This window comes from Hipposideros armiger, unplaced genomic scaffold (assembly GCF_001890085.2).
Source record: "Hipposideros armiger isolate ML-2016 unplaced genomic scaffold, ASM189008v1 scaffold_424, whole genome shotgun sequence".
Lineage (NCBI taxonomy): Eukaryota > Metazoa > Chordata > Mammalia > Chiroptera > Hipposideridae > Hipposideros > Hipposideros armiger.
This window is the reverse complement of record NW_017731774.1, coordinates 454,471-474,488: the sequence shown is the minus strand read 5'-3', so window position 1 is coordinate 474,488 and position 20,018 is coordinate 454,471. Positions and strand designations below refer to the sequence as shown.

Genomic DNA, 20,018 nt, shown 5'->3' with positions numbered 1-20,018 from the left:
TGAGTGCAACATCTGTGTGGCTAAACACTAGGGAACTGGGCCCACTTATCATAGTTGGCAATAGTGCTGGGACCAACCTGAGGGACCCCAAGCCAAGCCCTTGCTAACATGGCCAGATGCCATAGTTAGAAACACTGGACCACAGTCCAGAGGACCTAGAGAGAAGCCCGGGGTTGCCCCATTTTCTCCTTTGGACTGAGTGATACTCTTTGAACATGGTAAAAATCTTTGAGTAAGCATTTCATTATGTATACATATATCAGAACATCGCATTGTACACTGTGTATATATATATATATATATATATATATATATATATATATATATATATTGGTCAATCGTACCTCAATAAAGCTGGAAAAAAATAAAAATGAAAGAACAAAACGAATCTAAGGGAAACAACAGAAAAGTACTTCTTGTCTCTGCGGGTCCCATTTGCTTTGCTGGCCCATCAATTTAGTCAACAACGTAAGAGACACTGAAAGCATCCAGAAGTGTCAAGACAAGGTGTGGACCACAGACCTGGAGCACATGGGGCTCCTGACTGGTGTTTCTCAACAGAGCCATCGTGGCATTTTGGGCAACATGAGTCTTCCTTGGGCATGTTTAATCTAAGCATTGTGAAGTGTTTGGCACCCTTGACCTTCAGGCACAAATACATCCCATAGTCATTGTAACAATCCAAAATGCTTAGACTCCTTTCCAAATGCCCCTGGAGTGTTGGTGCCACCCCTAGCTGAGAATTTCTGAATAATTTGTCTCTTTAAGGAGCAAAGTAGGACTCTCTCAACAGGGGCTAAAATTTGGGAGTTGGCCCACAACAGTTAGTGAGATGCTATTAGCAGAGATGGCTGCTGTGACACAATTGAGTATTAAATTTTTGCTTTATAGAGTGTGTAAAATGTTTATTGTGTCCATTCTTCAGCTAAAGCGTTTGGTTCAGTTTGGTGTGTTTTTATGACTGTTCATTTCGGCCGCCTTGAATATATGACCGACATTAGGTTTACTGGAATTGCTGTCATCGTCATTTCTACGTTGTAAACACCAAATGTGAAGCTGTGTTCTTTAGTCTTTCTGGGATTTTAAAGTCTGCTTTGTGGCTTTGCTCTTCTGCATTGAAAAGGGTAAAACAGGGAAGCTCTTTTATGTGGAAGCACTTTTCCATTTTGTGCATGTCTGATTTTGAGATATGTTCTAGAGGAAAATAAGGGGAAAAATCTATATTTGAGAAAAGGTATGTCCAGCCAAAGTGCAGCCTGTTTCTCTATGATCTGTCAAGCTGAAGTGATCTCTTAGATACCTATGATTGCATGGGCTGTAGACCACCAATTTTACATAATTGAAGCTTGGGAGACTTATACCCCTGCAGCCTCACCTCTAAATTATAGCGGGGTCAGATATCAGGGGAAAGGAGTGAGGGTTTTGCAAAGGAGACAGAGGCGAGATGGACAGGGAAGGGGTGGCGGCAAATATATTGAAAGAGGCAAATTGATTCTTTACGCAATCAAAGCAAAGAGTTTTATTGTTTCCTGAGCCCTGGTTAAGTGCCGTGAACATTTTATCAGGTTTTATGATTAACAGAAAAGTTGGCCAGCAGCTCCTTTGAAGGTCACTGTTTACTTTATTGTAATATTGACATAAGCGGTTTGAGAAACGGAGATTCCCACCCTTCTCTCGAAATTGCTTTTCCTGTCTAAAACACCCCTCACTTCCCACCCCACTATCACTCCTTTCAAAGTCCTCGTTAAGAGACTGTTGTTCTCCATGTTCCTAAGCTTGCATAATGATAACAAGCACTGGAGGTGCCTGGTAAAAATATCGACCGGCAGGCCTATCGCATTGAGGTTCAAATCCAGTTGCTCCGGATTGGGATCTAAATGCAGGTGATTTGCATCTTCAGGCACATTTGGGAAGCACCTAATAACTGTTTGTCAGTGTTCCTTTGATAAAACTATCAGTGGCAGAACAGCACAAGAAGACCGCACAGTTTTGGATACAAACTCATGAATATTGGGAGAAATGACTTTTCTAGTATATGATTTTCACATGTCCAAAGATGCACATTTTTACTTATAAAATATTTCTGTGTTCTGAAAAGTACTTACTCTTACAAAATACACAACACACAGAAATTTCTAGAATACAATAGAAACTCATCCCTGCACACAATACATTTCATTGGAAAGCTTCACTCCCCGCCCCTGGCCCCTGCCCTGCACCAAACTGCCTAGATGATCAACTATTGCCTTACATTTTAAAGAGAAAAAAAGAAGTTTACTTTGTCAATGTTGGGAACAACTTGGAACATAAGCAGAAGGTTAATACAGAAGTGGCATATATGAGGTACAAGATTTGATTTCTAAAGCTGCTAGCATTATTTAAATACAGTTTAGATGCTTTTGAGAGAAAGAATTACAAGTCATGTTTTCACAACACTTTCAAATGCTCATGTCTCAAGAGATAATGAAGTAGTGTAATAAAAAAACAGGTATAAATTGATTAAAAACAAGTTTGTTTTAAGAAATTAATAATACCAGTTCATATTATTAGGTACCTAGTAGATGCCAAATTCTATGCTTGCTGCATCCATATGTATTATTTCATTTAGTCCACATTACAATCCTACAAAGGATTATTCGTTCTTGGTAGAAGAGGACTGTTAGTCCCAGAGGAGTTAAATATTTGCCCAAAGTCACACAGAATTTCAGGAGTTGGTGCCCCAGTTTGTTGGTCTATATCTGGTTAGTCTGCACTATATAACTTATCTAAATTCACTAATAACAGTGAGAAAGGATTCTATTGATAGTTACAGTTATAAATTGAGTCTGTCCTGAGGAAACTGGATATTTGACCACCGGTGCAAAGCATTATTTAGCCATCAGGAAAAATAGACACGGGGGGCATAGGAATTGAATAAGGGCATATAAAAATATTTGCTAGTTTTAAAAAAATGGCTCCAAAATATTTATAAAGTACAGCAAAATCAAACAATGAAAGCTTATGTTAACTTAGTCACCATAACTCAACTGAAATCTTCTACAATTTTATGTGAATTATATTTAATAAGTATGGTGGATTCCTTTGACTATTTGATCTAATGTGTTGTAGAACCTCCCAAAAGCCTCAAGCGTACAGTTTCCATTGTTTACACTGCCTACCATGAAGAAAAGCTTCAAGTGTCACCATGTCCAAAATGCCATCATCCTTTGCTCCTAAGGGTGGTCAACATGGCCTTTCTCATTTCAGACCTACAGGGAAATTAAGTGTTTTGCTTAAGGACATGCAGTTAGTGGCAGAACTGGAAAGACACATTTCAATTCAGAGCTCCATGTCTTTTCTAGAGTTTGTGCTCTAGACTTTTCTTGAATGGGAATATTAATCTCCACAATGTCCTATCTGTTTGTTCATGGCATTACATGCTGCACCTATAATATCATAGTGTATATTTTATCAATCTTATGAAGAAGTAATGTACCATTATCATCTCCTGCCTAGAGATAAGGAAGCTGGAGCACTGGGCGCTCCAGTTATTCATCTGATCTCATGTTCTCTCAGAACTTCTTTTGATTTTTTTAAATGAATTCATTTGTTCACTTTAAAATTCACATAGAAGTAAAAGTCACCTCTTAAGTTCTGTGAGTTTTGACAAGTGCATAACATTAGCTGCTGGCAAGGCTTTCTATCAGGCTCTAAGGCAACGGTTCTCAACCTTCCTAATGCCGTGACCCTTTAATACAGTTCCTCATGTTGTGGTGACCCCCAACCATAAAATTATTTTTGTTGCTACTCTATAACTGTAATTTTGCTACTGTTATGAATCGTAATGTAAATATCTTTTTGTTTTCCGATGGTCTTAGGCGACCCCTGTGAAAGGGTCGTTTGACCCCCAAAGGGGTCGCGACCCACAGGTTGAGAACTGCTGCTAAGGCATACAAAGAAAGATCAGGTAAAGGCCCAGCCCTGGACAGAACGTCTTCAATGCTCATGAATCCACCATGGCAGTGACACATGGCACAGCTCCATCCATCACCTCTAACAATGACCTCAGGCTGCCTCTTTGTAGTCAACCCCTCCCCTCAAGCCCTAAAACCTGGCATCCTCTGATCTGTTCTCCATGCATGTGGTTTTGCCATTTCCAGAATGCCACATAAATGGAATCCTATGGGTAAGTAGCCTTTTGAGTCGGGCTTCTTGCACATGGCGTAACATATTGGAGATTCACCCATGTTGCATCGGTAGTTTATTCCCTTTTTATTGCTGAGTAGTATTCCATGGTAGAGATGTACCACCATTTATTTATCCAGTCAGTAGCTGAAGGACATTTGTGTTGTTTTGAATAAAGTTGTTATAAATAGCCACATCTCTTGTTATTAGGGCTATAAGGCCAAAATACTTACTTAAAAAAAAAAAGTAAGAGAAACAACATACTCAATAGTTTAATTTGGTTTTGGATTTTAAGAAAATATTCTACATCCTGCATCAACAAATAATCACCCCAGAAGGTAATACATTAAATTGTATAGTGTGATCCCTTCTACACAAAGCAATGAGAAAACCTCCCTTGTCAAATAATTCTCAACCAAAGACAGTATTCTTTGTTTTGTTTTGTTGTTGTTTTTTAAAGACAGCATTCTTTAGCTATGTTCTATTCCTAAAGGAAAATGTGTAACTTAATGAAATGACAGAGAAATAGGATCATTTTACCTAAGACACAATCAGGAAGGAAAAAAAAAAGCAGAGATTTGGAAGGTACCTGGACATACGCTAAGAAGGCTATAGTTTTCCCCCTTTACGTTGCCAAACGCTCTAAGAAACATGGAAGTGCTATAGTCTGGCAGGAACTGCTTTCCTCCTTGATGAGGGGTGGAGACTGCCTGTATAATTAGGCATAACCAAAATTTTTTAAAAATCGCTCTGTGAACTCAGAACAATTTTAGACAAAACAAACTGTGTTGGGAGGGCAAATGCCAATTCTATATAGAATGTCACATTTGACGCAAGGCCCATTACTCAAATGTATTTGGAAATACAAAGGAAAGGTTTCTCTATATTGTGAGGTGACAACTGTTTCATTTGTGTCAATGGAATGTACATCTTTACATTTTAAAGATGTAAAGCTAACCATTACCACAAGGAACTTTTTTATATAAGACTAAAAAACAAATCATTCTCCTTTGGACAATAGTATGTTTAGACCACAAGGAATGCTTTATTGCAACAGCTGTTCATTTAGCAACAACCACCCTGGGTAACAGCGAGGTTACAGCCTGGAGGATATACATTTAGCTGAATTCAAAACCCATTTCACTCTCCATCTTCTGAGTTACATGCGTAGTGGAAAATCCACTTCTTAGTTGCAGTTAAAGGAAACCCAGATAGATACCTGGTTCAAAGATAAAAATGTCCATTTAAGTTTTAGGAATTATTATTGAGCTCTTTCATGATCAGAAATTGATGAAATACACTTTTTCACTGGAGAATACAGTTTCTTTAAACTTTGATGCTAAAAGGATACCAGAGATATAAACCCGTGTTTAGACTTTACGACCCAATACACAGTTCTGATAACTTTTCATTCACTGGCTCATGAAAGGCCCTTCATGATGCTTTACTTATACAGATAAATATCAGGGAAATTAATGAACAAATAAAAGAATTGCATCCTCTATATCTACAGAACTGGGCTTTCTCCCCAGGGTAGCTGTTCTCAGATGGCTAATTGGCCTTCAGCTTGTGTGGACTGCCTGCTGAGTTCACCGAGGCAGGGAAACTCTTTTTGCTTCCTAGACTTCCACTGTCCTGACCTGTGCCTATCTCAGAGGAAGGAAGGAACGCGAAAAGCCCCATCCAAGTCCTCTGAATGGTTTAGGCCTGCTAACTGTTCTCTTGGACTGGAATCCTTCCATTTAAGTTCTGGCCCTTGATACTGTCTATGCCCCGAATTCTGGGCCCCACCTTGATCCACGTCACATCTCTATCTGGCCCCAGAACATCTGAGAGATCCCCAAACTTTACCAAAACACAAAAAAAGTGATGCAATGAGGAAATGAGTTGTGTAGTATTTTATGTCTCAGGAACAGCTTTGGGTCAGGTGCCAGGTATAAAGTGTGAACATTTAATGCATGCTCTTTCCACGATTTTAATATCCTACTCAGGAGACCCCTCCTCAAGTTCACATGGAGGGTGGCGCTTATTGGAACCCAGATGATTTCGGAAGAAAGTATAAAGCAAGTCACTTTTTGTGATTGTTCAAGAATAACTGCTGGAAGAAAGCCATACCGGCAGTCCTGCCCACCCATCTGTGACCCCAGTTTCATGCTCTGCTGAAGGGGCATCAAAAAGGCCTTTATCATTTTTTGGCTCAATGCAGAATTTCTGAAAGAAGCCCAATGCACATAATTTTATATGTACTTTTTCCTTTGAGGAGGGTACATTTTACATATCATAATGTATTTTTCCATCTTGACCAGGGAGTTGGGAAGTGACATCCAAAGCAAATTCTGGTTATCATCTATAGAAGTGTAGCATAGAAGCTATGAATGGCCTTAACATTTTTAAGTGGATGAAAAATAATCCAAAGCAGTATAACATTTTATGACATGAAAACCACATGATATGAAATGTCATCATCCCCAAATAGTTTTGTTAGAACATGGCCATGCTTAATTGATTACATATTGTCTAGGGCTGCTTTCGTATTACAGTGGCAGAGCTGAGTATTTGAAACAGAGATTGTAGGACTTACAAAGTCTAAAATATTATCTGATGCTTTACAGAAAAATAAAATTTGCCGCCCCAGATCTAGAACAATTAACATTCAAGTATAGCAGCTGAATTAGCCCCCACTATATTGCTTTCTCAGTGTTTATTTGCTTAACCATGTATTGCAATGAGTAGTTTTGGTATGGCTATAAACTCTGTTTCAGGAAAATATAAAAGAGGCCAAACGTGGATGAAGTTTAGTGTAGATATGGGGTAATTAGAAAATCTTTCAAGTGCCTTTTTATAGGGAGAAAAAAATATTGTAAATAATTTTCTGCATTTGATACAACTCTCTTAGACAAGATAATCTTAGGAAAAATGTTTATTATAATAGAACTCTCACAATTTATTCTTCAGTTTTTACTCTGCCTGCTTACCCCATGCTCTACCCACAAGATTTGCAAATTATTATGAGTTTAGCCTCCTACTCCTCAAAGAATCATTGCTTCCTTGAAGAAAATGGAATGTAGATTAATGAAACTGAAATTGAGAGGACAGCTCTCAAACCTGGAGTTTGAGGAGCATGGTTTATGGTTTAGAGGAGAATTTAGTAAGACACAAATCTCTCTGGATTTATTAGGAGCTCTGAATGGTATTGCTGTCTAAAGTCACGGTGGAAATTTATGTGGTCTTTTCCCCTCATATTTGCTACAAAAGCATCGCTACCATTAATTATGGGTTGGTAGTCTCAGCCATCCTGGATGTTATGCTGCCCTGTGTTTACAATATGAAAAATGTGACTGTTTCACCCTCATAGCAAATGATGGGAAGATTTGTATAAAGATCCCCAAGTTTAGGACATTTTGAACCATTTACAATTATCATCCCTGGACTAGACTTTGAAGAACTGACTTAGAGGTTTCCTGACTGGGTCCACGGATTCACTGCAATGCCATCGTAACTGAAGTTTCCAAGAGTTAACAATTGGGAAATGTTTTGGTAAACTATGGCACAGTGATATGGTGAGATATAAAATGCCAGTCAAACTGCAATGGAGACCATGCCAATAAGCAGAAATAAGTATGCAAAATAATAAGATTCATGACTCAAATAATATACACCCCCAGGGAGCCAAGGGAGTTAAAAGAGAGCATCAGTCCTCAGAGCGTGGTCTCCAGCTCCATGTGGGTCCATAAACTGGGTGATACCAGCCTGCGATCAGAAAATAAGGAAAGCGTGGACATCAAGAGTTACTATTTAGAAACTTTTATAACAATAGAGTAACTTTACTGTTGAATTTAAAACTAAAGGACAAAATTGGGCTTGCATTTTTTATGTCTTATTATTTCACTTTTATTTAGCAATTCGATTTTATTTAGTAATTCATATTGATTGTATTTTACAAGAGCATGTGTGTAATGCATTGGATGCTTTGAGAAACACTATATATCGAAAAAATGTGTTGCTTTTCACATTAAGTATGTAACACATTTAAAAAAAATGTCATGTGTGAACATTACAATTTTATTTTAATAAGAGGCTATTATGGTCCCTGGTCAGTTACTTGTTATCAAATTACTACACTTGGCCCGAATGAAAGAGTTATTTTTATTTTTTTTCCCTGGGCTTAAGCAACTTTTAAATATCAAATGCTATTTAGTGCTTCAGGGGTGTGACAACAAAATTCTGTCTAAATGACTAAATTATTGCTGGAGTATTACTGAAGGGGGAAAAACAGCAACCCTACAGAAACATGTTGATTAAGTTCCTGTGCAACCAAACCGAAATGGCAGGATCTTCCTCCACTTAAGATGCAGGGAACAGTGCACTGAGGTATGAGAAAAGAACTTGATTTACAATTTGAAGGAAAACCAGCAGTAAAATAATTGAGAGCCGGAAAGAAATCTCACTCCTGCCAAATTGCTTTTCTTCATGCATGTTCCATTTAAGGACGCTGTTTGGATACTTACATTTAGTTTGTGCCTATTTCCTTTCCACTGTGAATATTCCATCCTGTCGGATTAGGACTGTTCTCTGCTGTGATCAGCAAAAGAGAATATTTTCAAGTTATCCGGCACTGGATTGTGCTGCAGCCTTTATAAATGGGAAACGGTTGGTTTTTTTTTTTTAAGTGCAAAGGTGATAAGCTGGCTGGTAATAAGAACATTCTTGGTCCCTAAATTGCAAAAACATGAGTTTCTTTCAAATAAGTTTCATCTGAGCCCATGGGAATCAGACATGTGAAGGCACATTGCAAATTGTAAAGAGTTGGTAAAAATTTGTTAACAACAACTACCTTACAGTTATAATTTGTGACAGAGATTCAATGAATATCAACCTTGGTGTTCTTATGGCTTTTTTCCCCATGAAGTATTCATAGGCAAAGGAGGTCTTCCCCACTTACCTACGAGTGATTACCTCTGGGAATTACTTTTATATTCATAAGACTCTTATATACATAAAAAAAAATGTGTGTTGTATTGTTAAACAAATCCTCACTTAGTTGCTTCTCTGAGTCACATAGATATTTAGTCATTTATTTATACATTCTGAAAGTCAGTGACAAAATTTGGCTTAAAAGTTTGATTCTTATGCCGTTGTTCTGTCCATGGAAGCACGTTCTTATGCCTTACACAAGAGCAAGAATTTAAAGATAAAAAACATCTCTATATTGAAGTATTTAGGGGCCCTCTTTTACCTTTTTTATTCACATTAGAAAATAGTTTGGGCTTGCTTACAAGAAAAACAAGCCTAACAGATTTATTTTGAAAATTGCCTCATGTGAGCCTCTGACACAATATGAGCTGAAATCAAAACTCTAGTGCTCTCCAAAAGTAAGGCATAAAATACCATTTTGGGGGCACAATAGAGATATTGAAAAGCAAACAGGAACAGACAATGCAAATTTGGTTTGCGCCAAGAGCATACCTGTTTTAAATTTAAAATTGCCTATAAGCCAGAGGCAGTTATGCCCTGGGTACCTAGAGAAGGGTGAAGATAAATATGAAGGGATTGTTGATTTAAAAAACAAAAAATTATAGAACCATCGTCTGTAAGCTCTAAAACTGATAGTCTGTGACTCTCCCGGACAGACATTTGTCCCAGGTGAACCAGGTCCAGCACTGGGACTATCATGTTTTTCTCTCATTTCTTCAGTTTACATCAATAGGCCTCTTGTCCTTTGAATTTAAAAACATGGGCCTTTGTCATAAGCCTAAGTCACACCAAGGTGCTGCATTGCTCTGTCACCAAGTAGGAGGATTTTAACGGCAGTAAATGATAAATGGTGGGTTAGAAGTTTAAATCACATGTGGTTGTGCACACACATGCACACATACATATGTGCACATGCACATGTGCACACACATACGTGCATGCATACAACACGCACATATACATGCACACACATACACCCATTCACATCTATGTCCACTCTGGAAGCCCTGCTACCTAAGGTGATAAGGATTGGTCAGTTAAAGCAAATGATCCCAGAAAAACATGTGCTGCATATATAAATTAAACATTTTAACTTAAAACACATCTATGTGCCTTTATTTCCCCCACCTCCTGATGGAAAGGGTTTTTTCCCCACCAAGCGAAGATTTCCAAATACTTTCCAAAAGAAAGCGGGGCTTTTCTTGAGTAGAGGTCTGATGATTAGAGAGAGGGCCTCCACCAGTCTTGCAAAAACCGCACTCTTCAGGGATCATGGGTCTATCCAGCTCCGTTTCTTTAAGTGGAGTGAATGAGCAGCCCCTGTGTAGCCATCTGTGTGTAAAATCAGTCTGCACTCGCGTGCTTTTCTCTTAAAGCTTTTGCAGTTCTCTTACCACACCTAACTTGCAGCAGTGTTTTGCAGTCCTTTATCTAGTCTTTCCAAAGGATTCAATTTAGTTTTTATGGAAACCACTCTTTTGTACTCACCTTCTATGTGCTTACAGATTATTTCACTAGGTTTTATAATTGTAATAAAAAATGGTACTTCCATAAAGGGCTTTGGAAGAAAACACAACTGATGCTTGGAGAATTCAAATTCAAGAATTTCAAACAGGATCTGCATGGGCACAGTAGAGACTCACCTGCTAACTTCCAACTTGCAGCATCCACTGAATATGTGTCACTAAATTTTGCAAAGAGATTGGAGATGGTGTTGATTTATCCCTGTTTTTCTAATCTCTAAAAAGCTCAGAATAAAATGCCTGATACATTTCCACATACTTATAGAACGTGGTGGTTTGTATTTTTTCCCTAACATGACCTCTGACTTCATCTTCTTTTCCTACATTTTTTTTTTTAATGCTCATGTGTTTTCTTTTCATGTCTCATTATACTCCAAGGGAGCTCCCTTCCTTTGCTCCAGTGGCAGTGTGATTGTATTCAATTGGTGTTTGTTGTGCTGTTGTAGGCATGGTGTAGTCCATGTTCTGCAAGATTTATGTTCCAAAATTAGCACATAGGGAAAAATGCACTTAAGTTAAAATTATCTTTGAACATACCTTGAGAAAGCTGTTGCTGAGCCCAACACATCATATCTCCAGAGGTCTAAAACACCCAACTTTTCCATCTGCTTTAGAATAGATCAACATGTTGAATGTCAAAAGCAGCAGTTTGGCATGTCTTCAGGCGGGTGTCTGACAAAACATAGGCATGTTTAAAAACTAGAGTAGTATGGGATGGTCACACTTGGGGAGAGGTTCATGGGAACTGACTCATGTTAACGCCTATCACCTAAGGAATTTTAAAGCACGTTGTGCCTGGTGTTACTTACGTATACATGTCTTCCTTCTGGGTTAGCTAAATCTCATCTTTCTGAGAAGACGAAGGCAGAAGCACGTTACATTCCCTTTCCACACATTCAGTAGGACATGCTCAGAAATTTTTAAAGAGTTAAAATAAAATGAAAATGGAAAAACTTTGCTTGCATTTCCAAGCCAGTAAGAGTGCATTTTTAATTTTTTTTTCTTTTTTTAAAGTTTATCACCTAGTTCTTGGGTGGTCACACTACTGATCTGAAAATGGACTCATTTTCTCATGTGGTTCTTAAACTGGGCTAATTTCTTCAAACATTAAACTTTCAGAAAAATTTGTGCACTTGGATTATCAGGGCCCATTCTTCTTGTGTTAGCTGGGAATCTTTAAAATATGCGCTCCCTAATTTTATGAGTAAGTTTACACCTCTTAATAACAGACAGAGTATTTATATTTCACATATGTCCTATTAATAAGTTAATAAACTGTTAGTCTTCAAAATAGAACTGCACATAATACCTGTATTAGTGTTTTTCTTGGTAGAATATCAATGCAAGGCTGTTATTTTGTGGTATTTTTCCTCATTTATGACTTTTTTTTTTTTTATTCAAGATGCTTGAACTGGAGTATTTTTTTAGTTTGGACAAATTTGGGAATGTACCACTTGAGACTGTGACCCCCTGAGGATACCTGATTTATTTTTAATGAGGGAGCATTGCATAATGGTTTAAGTTTCCGAGTGTGGGCTTGGGTGAAATTGCCTGGTTTTAAATCTTGGCTGTCCCACTTACTGAACAAGGGACCTCAGGCTAGTCATATAATCTCTATGCACCTCAATTTTTTAATCTATAAATGGGCCTGTTAGTAGTATCATCCTCTTGGGGTTACTGTGAAGGTTAAATGAATTCATATGTCTAAAGCACTCGAATCAGTCCTCGGATGTCATAAGTTCTCAGTAGGTTATTATTATTAGCGTTGACCTTACGGCATACATGGGGATGGATTCACACCCGTGGGCGCCCAGTAAATATCACATGGCTGGGTCAAATGAGTTGTAATGCCTCGCTGTTCTGGTCTTTCACCTCCACCCGTCCTCTCACCCATGCAGGTGGCCCCCACCATTAAGGAGAGGATGATGAAGAAGGGAAGCGTGATGCTGGGCTACCAGCCCCACCGGGGGAAGGTCAACTTCTTCCGCCAGGTGGTCATCAGCCCTCAAGTGAGCCGTGAGGACATGGACTTCCTCCTGGATGAGATAGACCTACTAGGTAGAGACATGTAGCTGTGGCTTTTGGTCCCCCAGAGGCGCCGGTCTGTCGTGGGGAAGAGTTACAGATCCAGGGCACCTGGGGACACGTAGGGAATTGCAGCCTTTCTGGTGAGAAATAGGAAACACGCCCCACCCAGGCCCCACAAAACCAAAATGCTAAGCGACTAGTACTGAGGACACTTTAGCTGCCTAGCCATTACTGTTGCTATAACAGATTTAGTGAAAAATGGATTTTATCAAGGATCGTCCCTGGGACAGGGAATTGAGGAGTGTTTATAAGTACCATGTGGGGCCTGTGTTCTAAGCTTTCCTGGTTCTTTAAAGAACATAGGAATTCGTAGTTTAAAGCAGTGGTTCTCAAAGTGATCCCTAGACTAGGAGCATCACGATCACCTGGGAATTTTTTTAAAATGCAGATTCTCAGCCCCACCCCAGACCTACTGAATCAGAAACTCTGGGGGTGGGGCCCAGTTTCTGGATTTTAAGGAGACTTCTGGGTGATGCGGAGGCAAGGTAAAATCTGAGAACCAGCAGTTGAGTAAAACCTTGTAACGCCTGAATAATCACGCTGATGTTTTGCTAGCAAAGGAACATCTACTATTTCAGGGGTTCATGAGCCCGTCTTTGAAAATATAGCTGTAGCATTGGTAGCATGAATGTTTAGGGGCGTCAGAAGTATATCAAAGCTGTTTTTTAAAAGAGAAAGTATGTAAAATGTTTACTTTGTATAGATGTATCTTTTATGCAGGATGAATGATTATTCTCAAAAGTTAAAATTAACCATTATCTATTCTAAATTATTTAGAGATAAGATAAAAGACACTTTGTAGCAATAGTCCTAATTACTTCTCAAAATTATTGTGTTATTAGTTGGGCATAGACATTGGATATATACGTCTCTGTGTACCTCTTTTAGCTTGAGGGGCCCATTGCTTAGCTTGCTCTCTGCTTGTAGGAAATAACCAGAATGAAGTTCAGGCGATACAACATTCCCTTTCTCAAGCTTAGAAATTTCTGTGTAGACTATTAAGTGGTTGATATTGGGCAGAGAATCTGGGAGTTAGAGGCCTTTCAATGGAAATACCTCCTTCATTTTCCCATGGAGTAGATGATTATACTTCTATCTCTGATCCTGGTCCTAGATTTCTAAGAGAATCTAATTTGACTAAGAAATAAACAGAATTCAGAATTGTGGATTCAGAGTTCAACAAGCTAAACTTATGAAACTTATTAGAGCTCTGACTTGGAAGACAAATTATTGAAGAGTGTTCAAGTATTAGACTTAGCATATTCAATAATCTTTTAATCTTTTAATACTCCATCATTCACTTGTTTAAATTTTGAAGAGTAAAACACAGATATGTACTCTATATTCCATATTTTCATTTTGAGGTTTGTGATTTCTTAATATCTCCATTGGTCAAAGAACATTTTACTCTTTCTCTGAATTACTTCAGTTTCTGGTAATAGGGGTGTGTGTGTGTGTGTGTGTGTGTGTGTGTGTGTGTGTGTGTGTGTGTTGCATTTCTCGTTGCCTTTTTGTCTTAATGCCTTTCTAAAATGTTCCTGAAATTAATATTTGCAATAATTTGGGTTTCATAAAATAAAAAACAACATTAGCAGACGTTGAGTGTTTTCTTTTCCTGTCACCTTGTCTTTACTGAACTGTACCAATCAATACATTTTAGGTGAATTGAGCTCAGTTGGGAATTTAGTTAAATAATTGAGAGATTAGGTTACCAACTGTTTTTTAGTTAACACCTGGAATAAAATGGAAAAGGCAGTTATAACATAGTATGGATTTGCCTCTTGTTTAGTCTTTCTTCATCTACTAGGCAAACCTTGGCAAACTCATTAGCCCAGCTTAGCTTCAGTGGTGCCTTTTTTTGAAAGATGAAAGTTCCTTGATCAATGAAAAAATGATTGCTACCAGATACTTTGAAAATCTCATTCTTTTTTTTTCTTAAAATGTCAAGATATACCATACCCAATCAGGTATTGACTGAATGGTCAAGGATAATTTTTTAATAAAAGGTTAATCATAATTCATTTACTCATGAAATATACTGATAACTGTGCCTATTAGTTCCAGGTAGTTATTTAGGTTCTGGGGATATGCAGTGAATAAAATAGAAAAAGTCCCTGCTCTTATGAGTCTTTCAATCTAGTTGGAGCAGACCATCAACAAGTCAGGTGGTAAGTATTTTGAAGAAAAATTAAAGAGAGTAAAGGGATATTATAGTATGAAAGTGAGAGTGGGGTATGCAATTGGAGAAAAGGTAGTCAGGGTCTCTTCGTAAGGTACCATTTGAGTGAAGACTAAGGAAGTGAGAGAAAGAACCGCTGGGTATCTGAGGAAAGGGTGTTCCAGGTGGAGGGCATGGTAAGCTAAAGGCCTGAGGAGCTGCACTCATGGTACCTCCAAAGACCAACATGGAGGTAAGCATGACTTGAGCAGAGGGAATGATGGGGTGAGTGGTAGATGAGGAAGTCAAAGAAATATCTGGGAATCAGTACACTGGGCCCTGTGGATGGAGACTTAGAGTTGGATGGAAAAACATTAGAGAATATGAATAGGGTATCGAGTGATTCAACTTATATTTTAGAAGGATCATTCTGATTACTGTTCGGAGAATAGGGTGTATATGGACAAGAGTGGACTCGGGATGGCCAAATAGGAGGCAATAGTAACAGTTCAAACAAGAAATCATGATAATTCATACGAGGGTCATAGTGAAGGAAGTGGTATAAAGAGGTCTGATTCTGGAAGCATTTAAAGGTAGAGTTTATAGGGTTGGCTAATGGAGTGGACTGTTCAAAGAGAAACAAGGCATTAAGAATAGCTGCATGGACTTTGGGCCTGGGCAATTATAAGAAAGGAATTGCCATTTGCCAACTGAGATGAGGACTGCAGGAAGAGTAGTTTTCCCTGGTTTTGATCATGTAAAATTTGAACTGTCTGTATGTCATGCAGCCAGATATAAGTCATTACTTATGAGTCTCAACTTCAGGGGGAAAGTTGGGGCCAAAGACATAAATTTAAAAGCCATAGTAATAGGGGTTTTATTTTAAATTATTGGATGCAATCATCCAGAGAGTATTTGTAGACATCAAGGAGAAGCAGGCCAAGAATTGAGCCCTGGGACACCAGTTCAAGATGAAAAGCAACCAGCAAAGAAGACTGAAAAGGAGCTGCCAATGAGGAAGAAAGAACCAAGAGAAAGTAGTTACCAGAGGCCAAGTAAGGAAACATTTTTTACGTAGTGACCGGTCATATCAAATACTGGGGATGGGTCAAGTAAGAACTGAGATTTACTTTAGAATTGGCAATGTAGAGGCCATTTATTTGTAGAAATTTTATTTGCTAAAAATAAGCATTTAGAATATAATTTTTAATGTTTCTTCTAGTAGCCATCAGACTTTATTCAATCAAAAGCTTTTAAATTCCTCTCCTGGCTTTCCATATTCAACAATGGTTCTTTATTGAAAAAGATCCAATAATATAAAGGGATTTAAACTTAAGGCAATATCACATTGCTAATTGGATCTGAGAGAATGAGGTTTAACAGCATATAACAGAAAACCCAAGTAATTGTGGTTTCATTAGAGTAATTTATTTTTCTTTCTTCAAAAGAAGTCCCAAGATACACCATCCAGAGTTAGTGTTTTACATCCAGTTACCCTGTGGGCAGATATAGACAAGGATTTGAGAGCAAGCAGTCTGTTGACTTGGTAATCTCAGGAAACATTGTTCAAGGAGTAAAGTGAGGCAGAGAAGGTAAAGAAACCAGCATAGTGAACATTAATGAACAAATTAATGCTGTGGACAACTGAGGCTGGACACTGCAATGATCCCTTGGAAAGGATGTAGAACATAAACAAGAGATTACCGAACTGAGGGGTGAGGAAGATGAGATATTAATCCATTGGTGAATTAACTGGTTAAGGACTGCCCCAAGCACCATTATCAGCTTCCTGAAAACCCTGACCGTACTTTCATGGCATCAGGAAGCCTTCAGCTTGAGTAAACACTTTCAACTAGAACCGTCAGTGGGATTGGTGAGTGTTGAGATTTGGGAGGGGCACAGATGGCTTTTGTAACAAATGGATGGTACCTCTATCATGTTGTCATGGACCCTGAATTCTTCTACATTTTTACACTGCCATCCTTAGAAAGGGATTCAATCATCAAGTTTTACTTGTGGTTTCAATTTAACAGTGTAATGCCAACCATCTCCTCCACATTTCAGGCAGCAAGCAATAGGAATGCAATTTCCCAGAAGCCCATCCACCACCCCCTCATTTGCCACACTTCTTTTCAGGGGAGGCTGAGAAATGTAATTTTTAAAGATTGATTGATTGATTGATTGATTGATTGATTGATTGATTGATTTAACTACATATGTGGATGTCCACAACCATGTAAGCACATCTGTTAGTAGGAAAGAAAAATATGAGAATGAATGACAACTTGTCTCCTTTGCCACTGTGACAAATGCATTGGATGGCACCAATCCTTAAGGCATTTTTTTCTTTCCAGACAGCTCAGACATTGACCTATGTTGATAAAGCTTGATTCCATTTAAACTGTTTGGAATCCAGTTTGGTTCAAGTTTATCTGGTTCAAGCTGAGCAATTAGTTGTGTTCCATTCATATTTATCTAATCCAACTGGAAATGGATTGATGCAACTTAAAATGTCTTAGTCCCCTTAACTCAATTAGAGCCAATTTTGAAAGGGAACAAAATTAGATTAAATTTAAGCTTTTCAGGACCAGTTTGATTCCTCTTAATTTAAACTGGTCTGAACTCACCTAATATAATTTGAACTGGCCTGATTACAGATTGAAGCAATTTTATGTCTGCTTCAATCACATTCCAGTTGAGCTACCTTGATCTTGTGGAAATTCATTTCAACCATTTAGAACTGGTTTGATTTGTTCTAATTTGTACAGGATTGATTTTATACAGTTTAACTCAAGGAAAATTGGATTACACTTGCTTAATCCAACTGGATGCATAAAAAAGCCTCCTTCTCAGGAAGCTCCTGGCTTTAAGGGAGTACCACCTAGCAGAAGCCTTACAGGAAGGGGATTCTTGACCAGCTCTTCAGAGAAAACTCATCAAATAGCACAAAGGAAACCCCAGGTTAAAATGGAGTCACAGATGAGGAAAAATGAGAGCCCTCAGTCCTCATTCTGTTTTCCACTTCCTTCTTAACTGGAAGGAAGACTGAACATATGAAGCATTGGATACCCATACCCTTAAAATAAAAACCCATGGTGGGGCAGGGAAGGGGGGGTCTGTGGAGTAGAGCCAAAAGTAGAAAAAGAATATAGGTTTCCTGTTTCTTTAACCCATTAGTCCTGCAGTTATGACGATTCTTATGGCCAAATTCCACAACTTTGAGGATCCTTTATTGCAGAAAACCAGGGATGACTGTAATAATAGCTGATGCTTATTGAGTCCATACTACATGCCAAATACTGTACCCACTAATTCACATACATGGTCTTATTTCTAGTGGACAAAACCCCATCAGGTGGAAGTTATTACTATGCTCATTTTATAATTGAGGAACCTGAGGCTCAGATAGTTTAATAAGAAACTTTCCCAAGATTATCAGATTAGTGAGTGGTGGATCCAAGAGTCAAATCTAAATCGATCTCACCCCCAGAGTCCAAGCTCTAAACTTCTTCACTTTTCTTTAACTGTATGAAGAGGAAAGAGTCATCTTGGACTAATCCTAGCAATCTAACTATGTCTGGCATCCCACAGTTACTTAGCAAACAAAGGGAGCAAGAACCAGGTTGGCCTCAGAGGGTGATAATCACACTGTCATGTCCCCTTTGTCAAACCAGAAGATAGGAATTTTCTAATCTGATCTTTGGGAGATAAGAAGTTGGAGGGCAGCATTATAGAGTGACTTTGAGTCGAATTATTAAGAAATTTTAACAGGGATCACAGTGGAGGTGAGAATAATTATTTTCCGAGTATGTGGCCGTTGCTTTGTTTCACACCTTTCTGAGTTCCACGGCCACGTGTGCAAATGCGTACTTGACAACTCCACTCGGTATCTCAAGGACACCTCACACACAGCATGTCCAAAATGAACCCATGGTTTTCTACTCGCAACCCCACATCCCTTGTCAAACCTTTTTTTTATCCATGTTTCCATCCCAGTGAATGATGTCATTTTCTATCTAGTTTAGCAAACCAAAATGTATCACTTGTGCTTGACACTTCTGTCTCCCTCTCTCCCCCACTATCCAATCTACTAGCAGGCCTTGTTGGATTTACTTCCAAAACACGTCTCTAATCCATCCATTTATCCCATCTCCATTGTCATGTCCGAGTTCTAAGCTTCTATCACCTCTCCTCTGGACTACAGCAAAAGCATCCTTACTGCATCCATGCAGTGACTCTGGGCTTTGTCCAATCTACTCCCCAAACTGCCACCAGATCAAAACACAAAACTAACCCTGTCTCTCACTTTCTTAAAATCTTTCAGTGACTTTCTGTTTGCTGTTAGGATTGAAAGCTGCCAACTCTACAGAAGACCATCAGAAAGCCCGTTGGTCAAGCAAAGCTCAGCGAATTAGCCCTACTGAGTGCTGGAAGCACACTGCCTTGGATGAACCTTAGTGGTATCTCAGAAGGGGGAGGTTGGAGGATGATGTTTACAGGCTTCAGGCCTGTGCTCAAATGGGTTAAGGTGGGTCTTTCAAGTCCAGCTGATTGGGACACAGTTCATCAGGTCATAGCTTTGGATTGGTGGGCACACAAGGTGAGAGTCTTGACTCAAACCCTGATGAATGAGCTGTTGTGCGATAAGCAAGCTGTTTCTGTAGGTGAGCACTCTTTTGTCCTGATGGGAGAGATGAGTCAAGTGTTTGTCCGGATAAATGGGTTGGCAGGAATGTGCTAAAGCAAACAGGAAAAGTGCTCATTGATTTACAATCTTAACTTTCTGAGCTAGAATCTTCTGAAACAAACAGTTAAATCATGTTGATGTTCAGTGATCTCAGTCCTGATAGTTAAGCTACACGGAGGCAAGTGATTTCAATTCTCAGGATAAAGATCAACTTCTGCAAGTGGCTGCCAAGGCCCAGCATCCTTCTAACTCCCATACAGTTTAACTTTCTATTGTGCTGCCTCTCTTCTGCTGAGGGCCAGAAAAATGCATCTTCTCAGATCCTCCTCTTTACCCTGCATGTCAGAACGTTTGGATGTAGTACTCGCTCTTCCTAAGATGCTCTGTCCCCCTTCACCTGATGAAATTTCTGCCTACAATTCAG

The 20,018-nt window shown here is 38.8% G+C and overlaps 1 protein-coding gene across 1 annotated transcript in view; it reads left to right on the top strand.

Moving 5' to 3' along the window:
• The window catches only part of GADL1 (GAD like acidic amino acid decarboxylase 1), a 159,491-nt gene extending 145,154 nt beyond the window's left edge, over nt 1-14,337 (top strand). Inside the window, exon 15 of the mRNA XM_019664511.1 lies at nt 12,560-14,337. Coding sequence (XP_019520056.1) covers nt 12,560-12,733 — 174 coding nt within the window. The 3' untranslated portion in view covers nt 12,734-14,337. The remainder of the gene's footprint in view (nt 1-12,559) is intronic.
• The last annotated feature ends 5,681 nt before the right edge of the window (nt 14,338-20,018 follow it).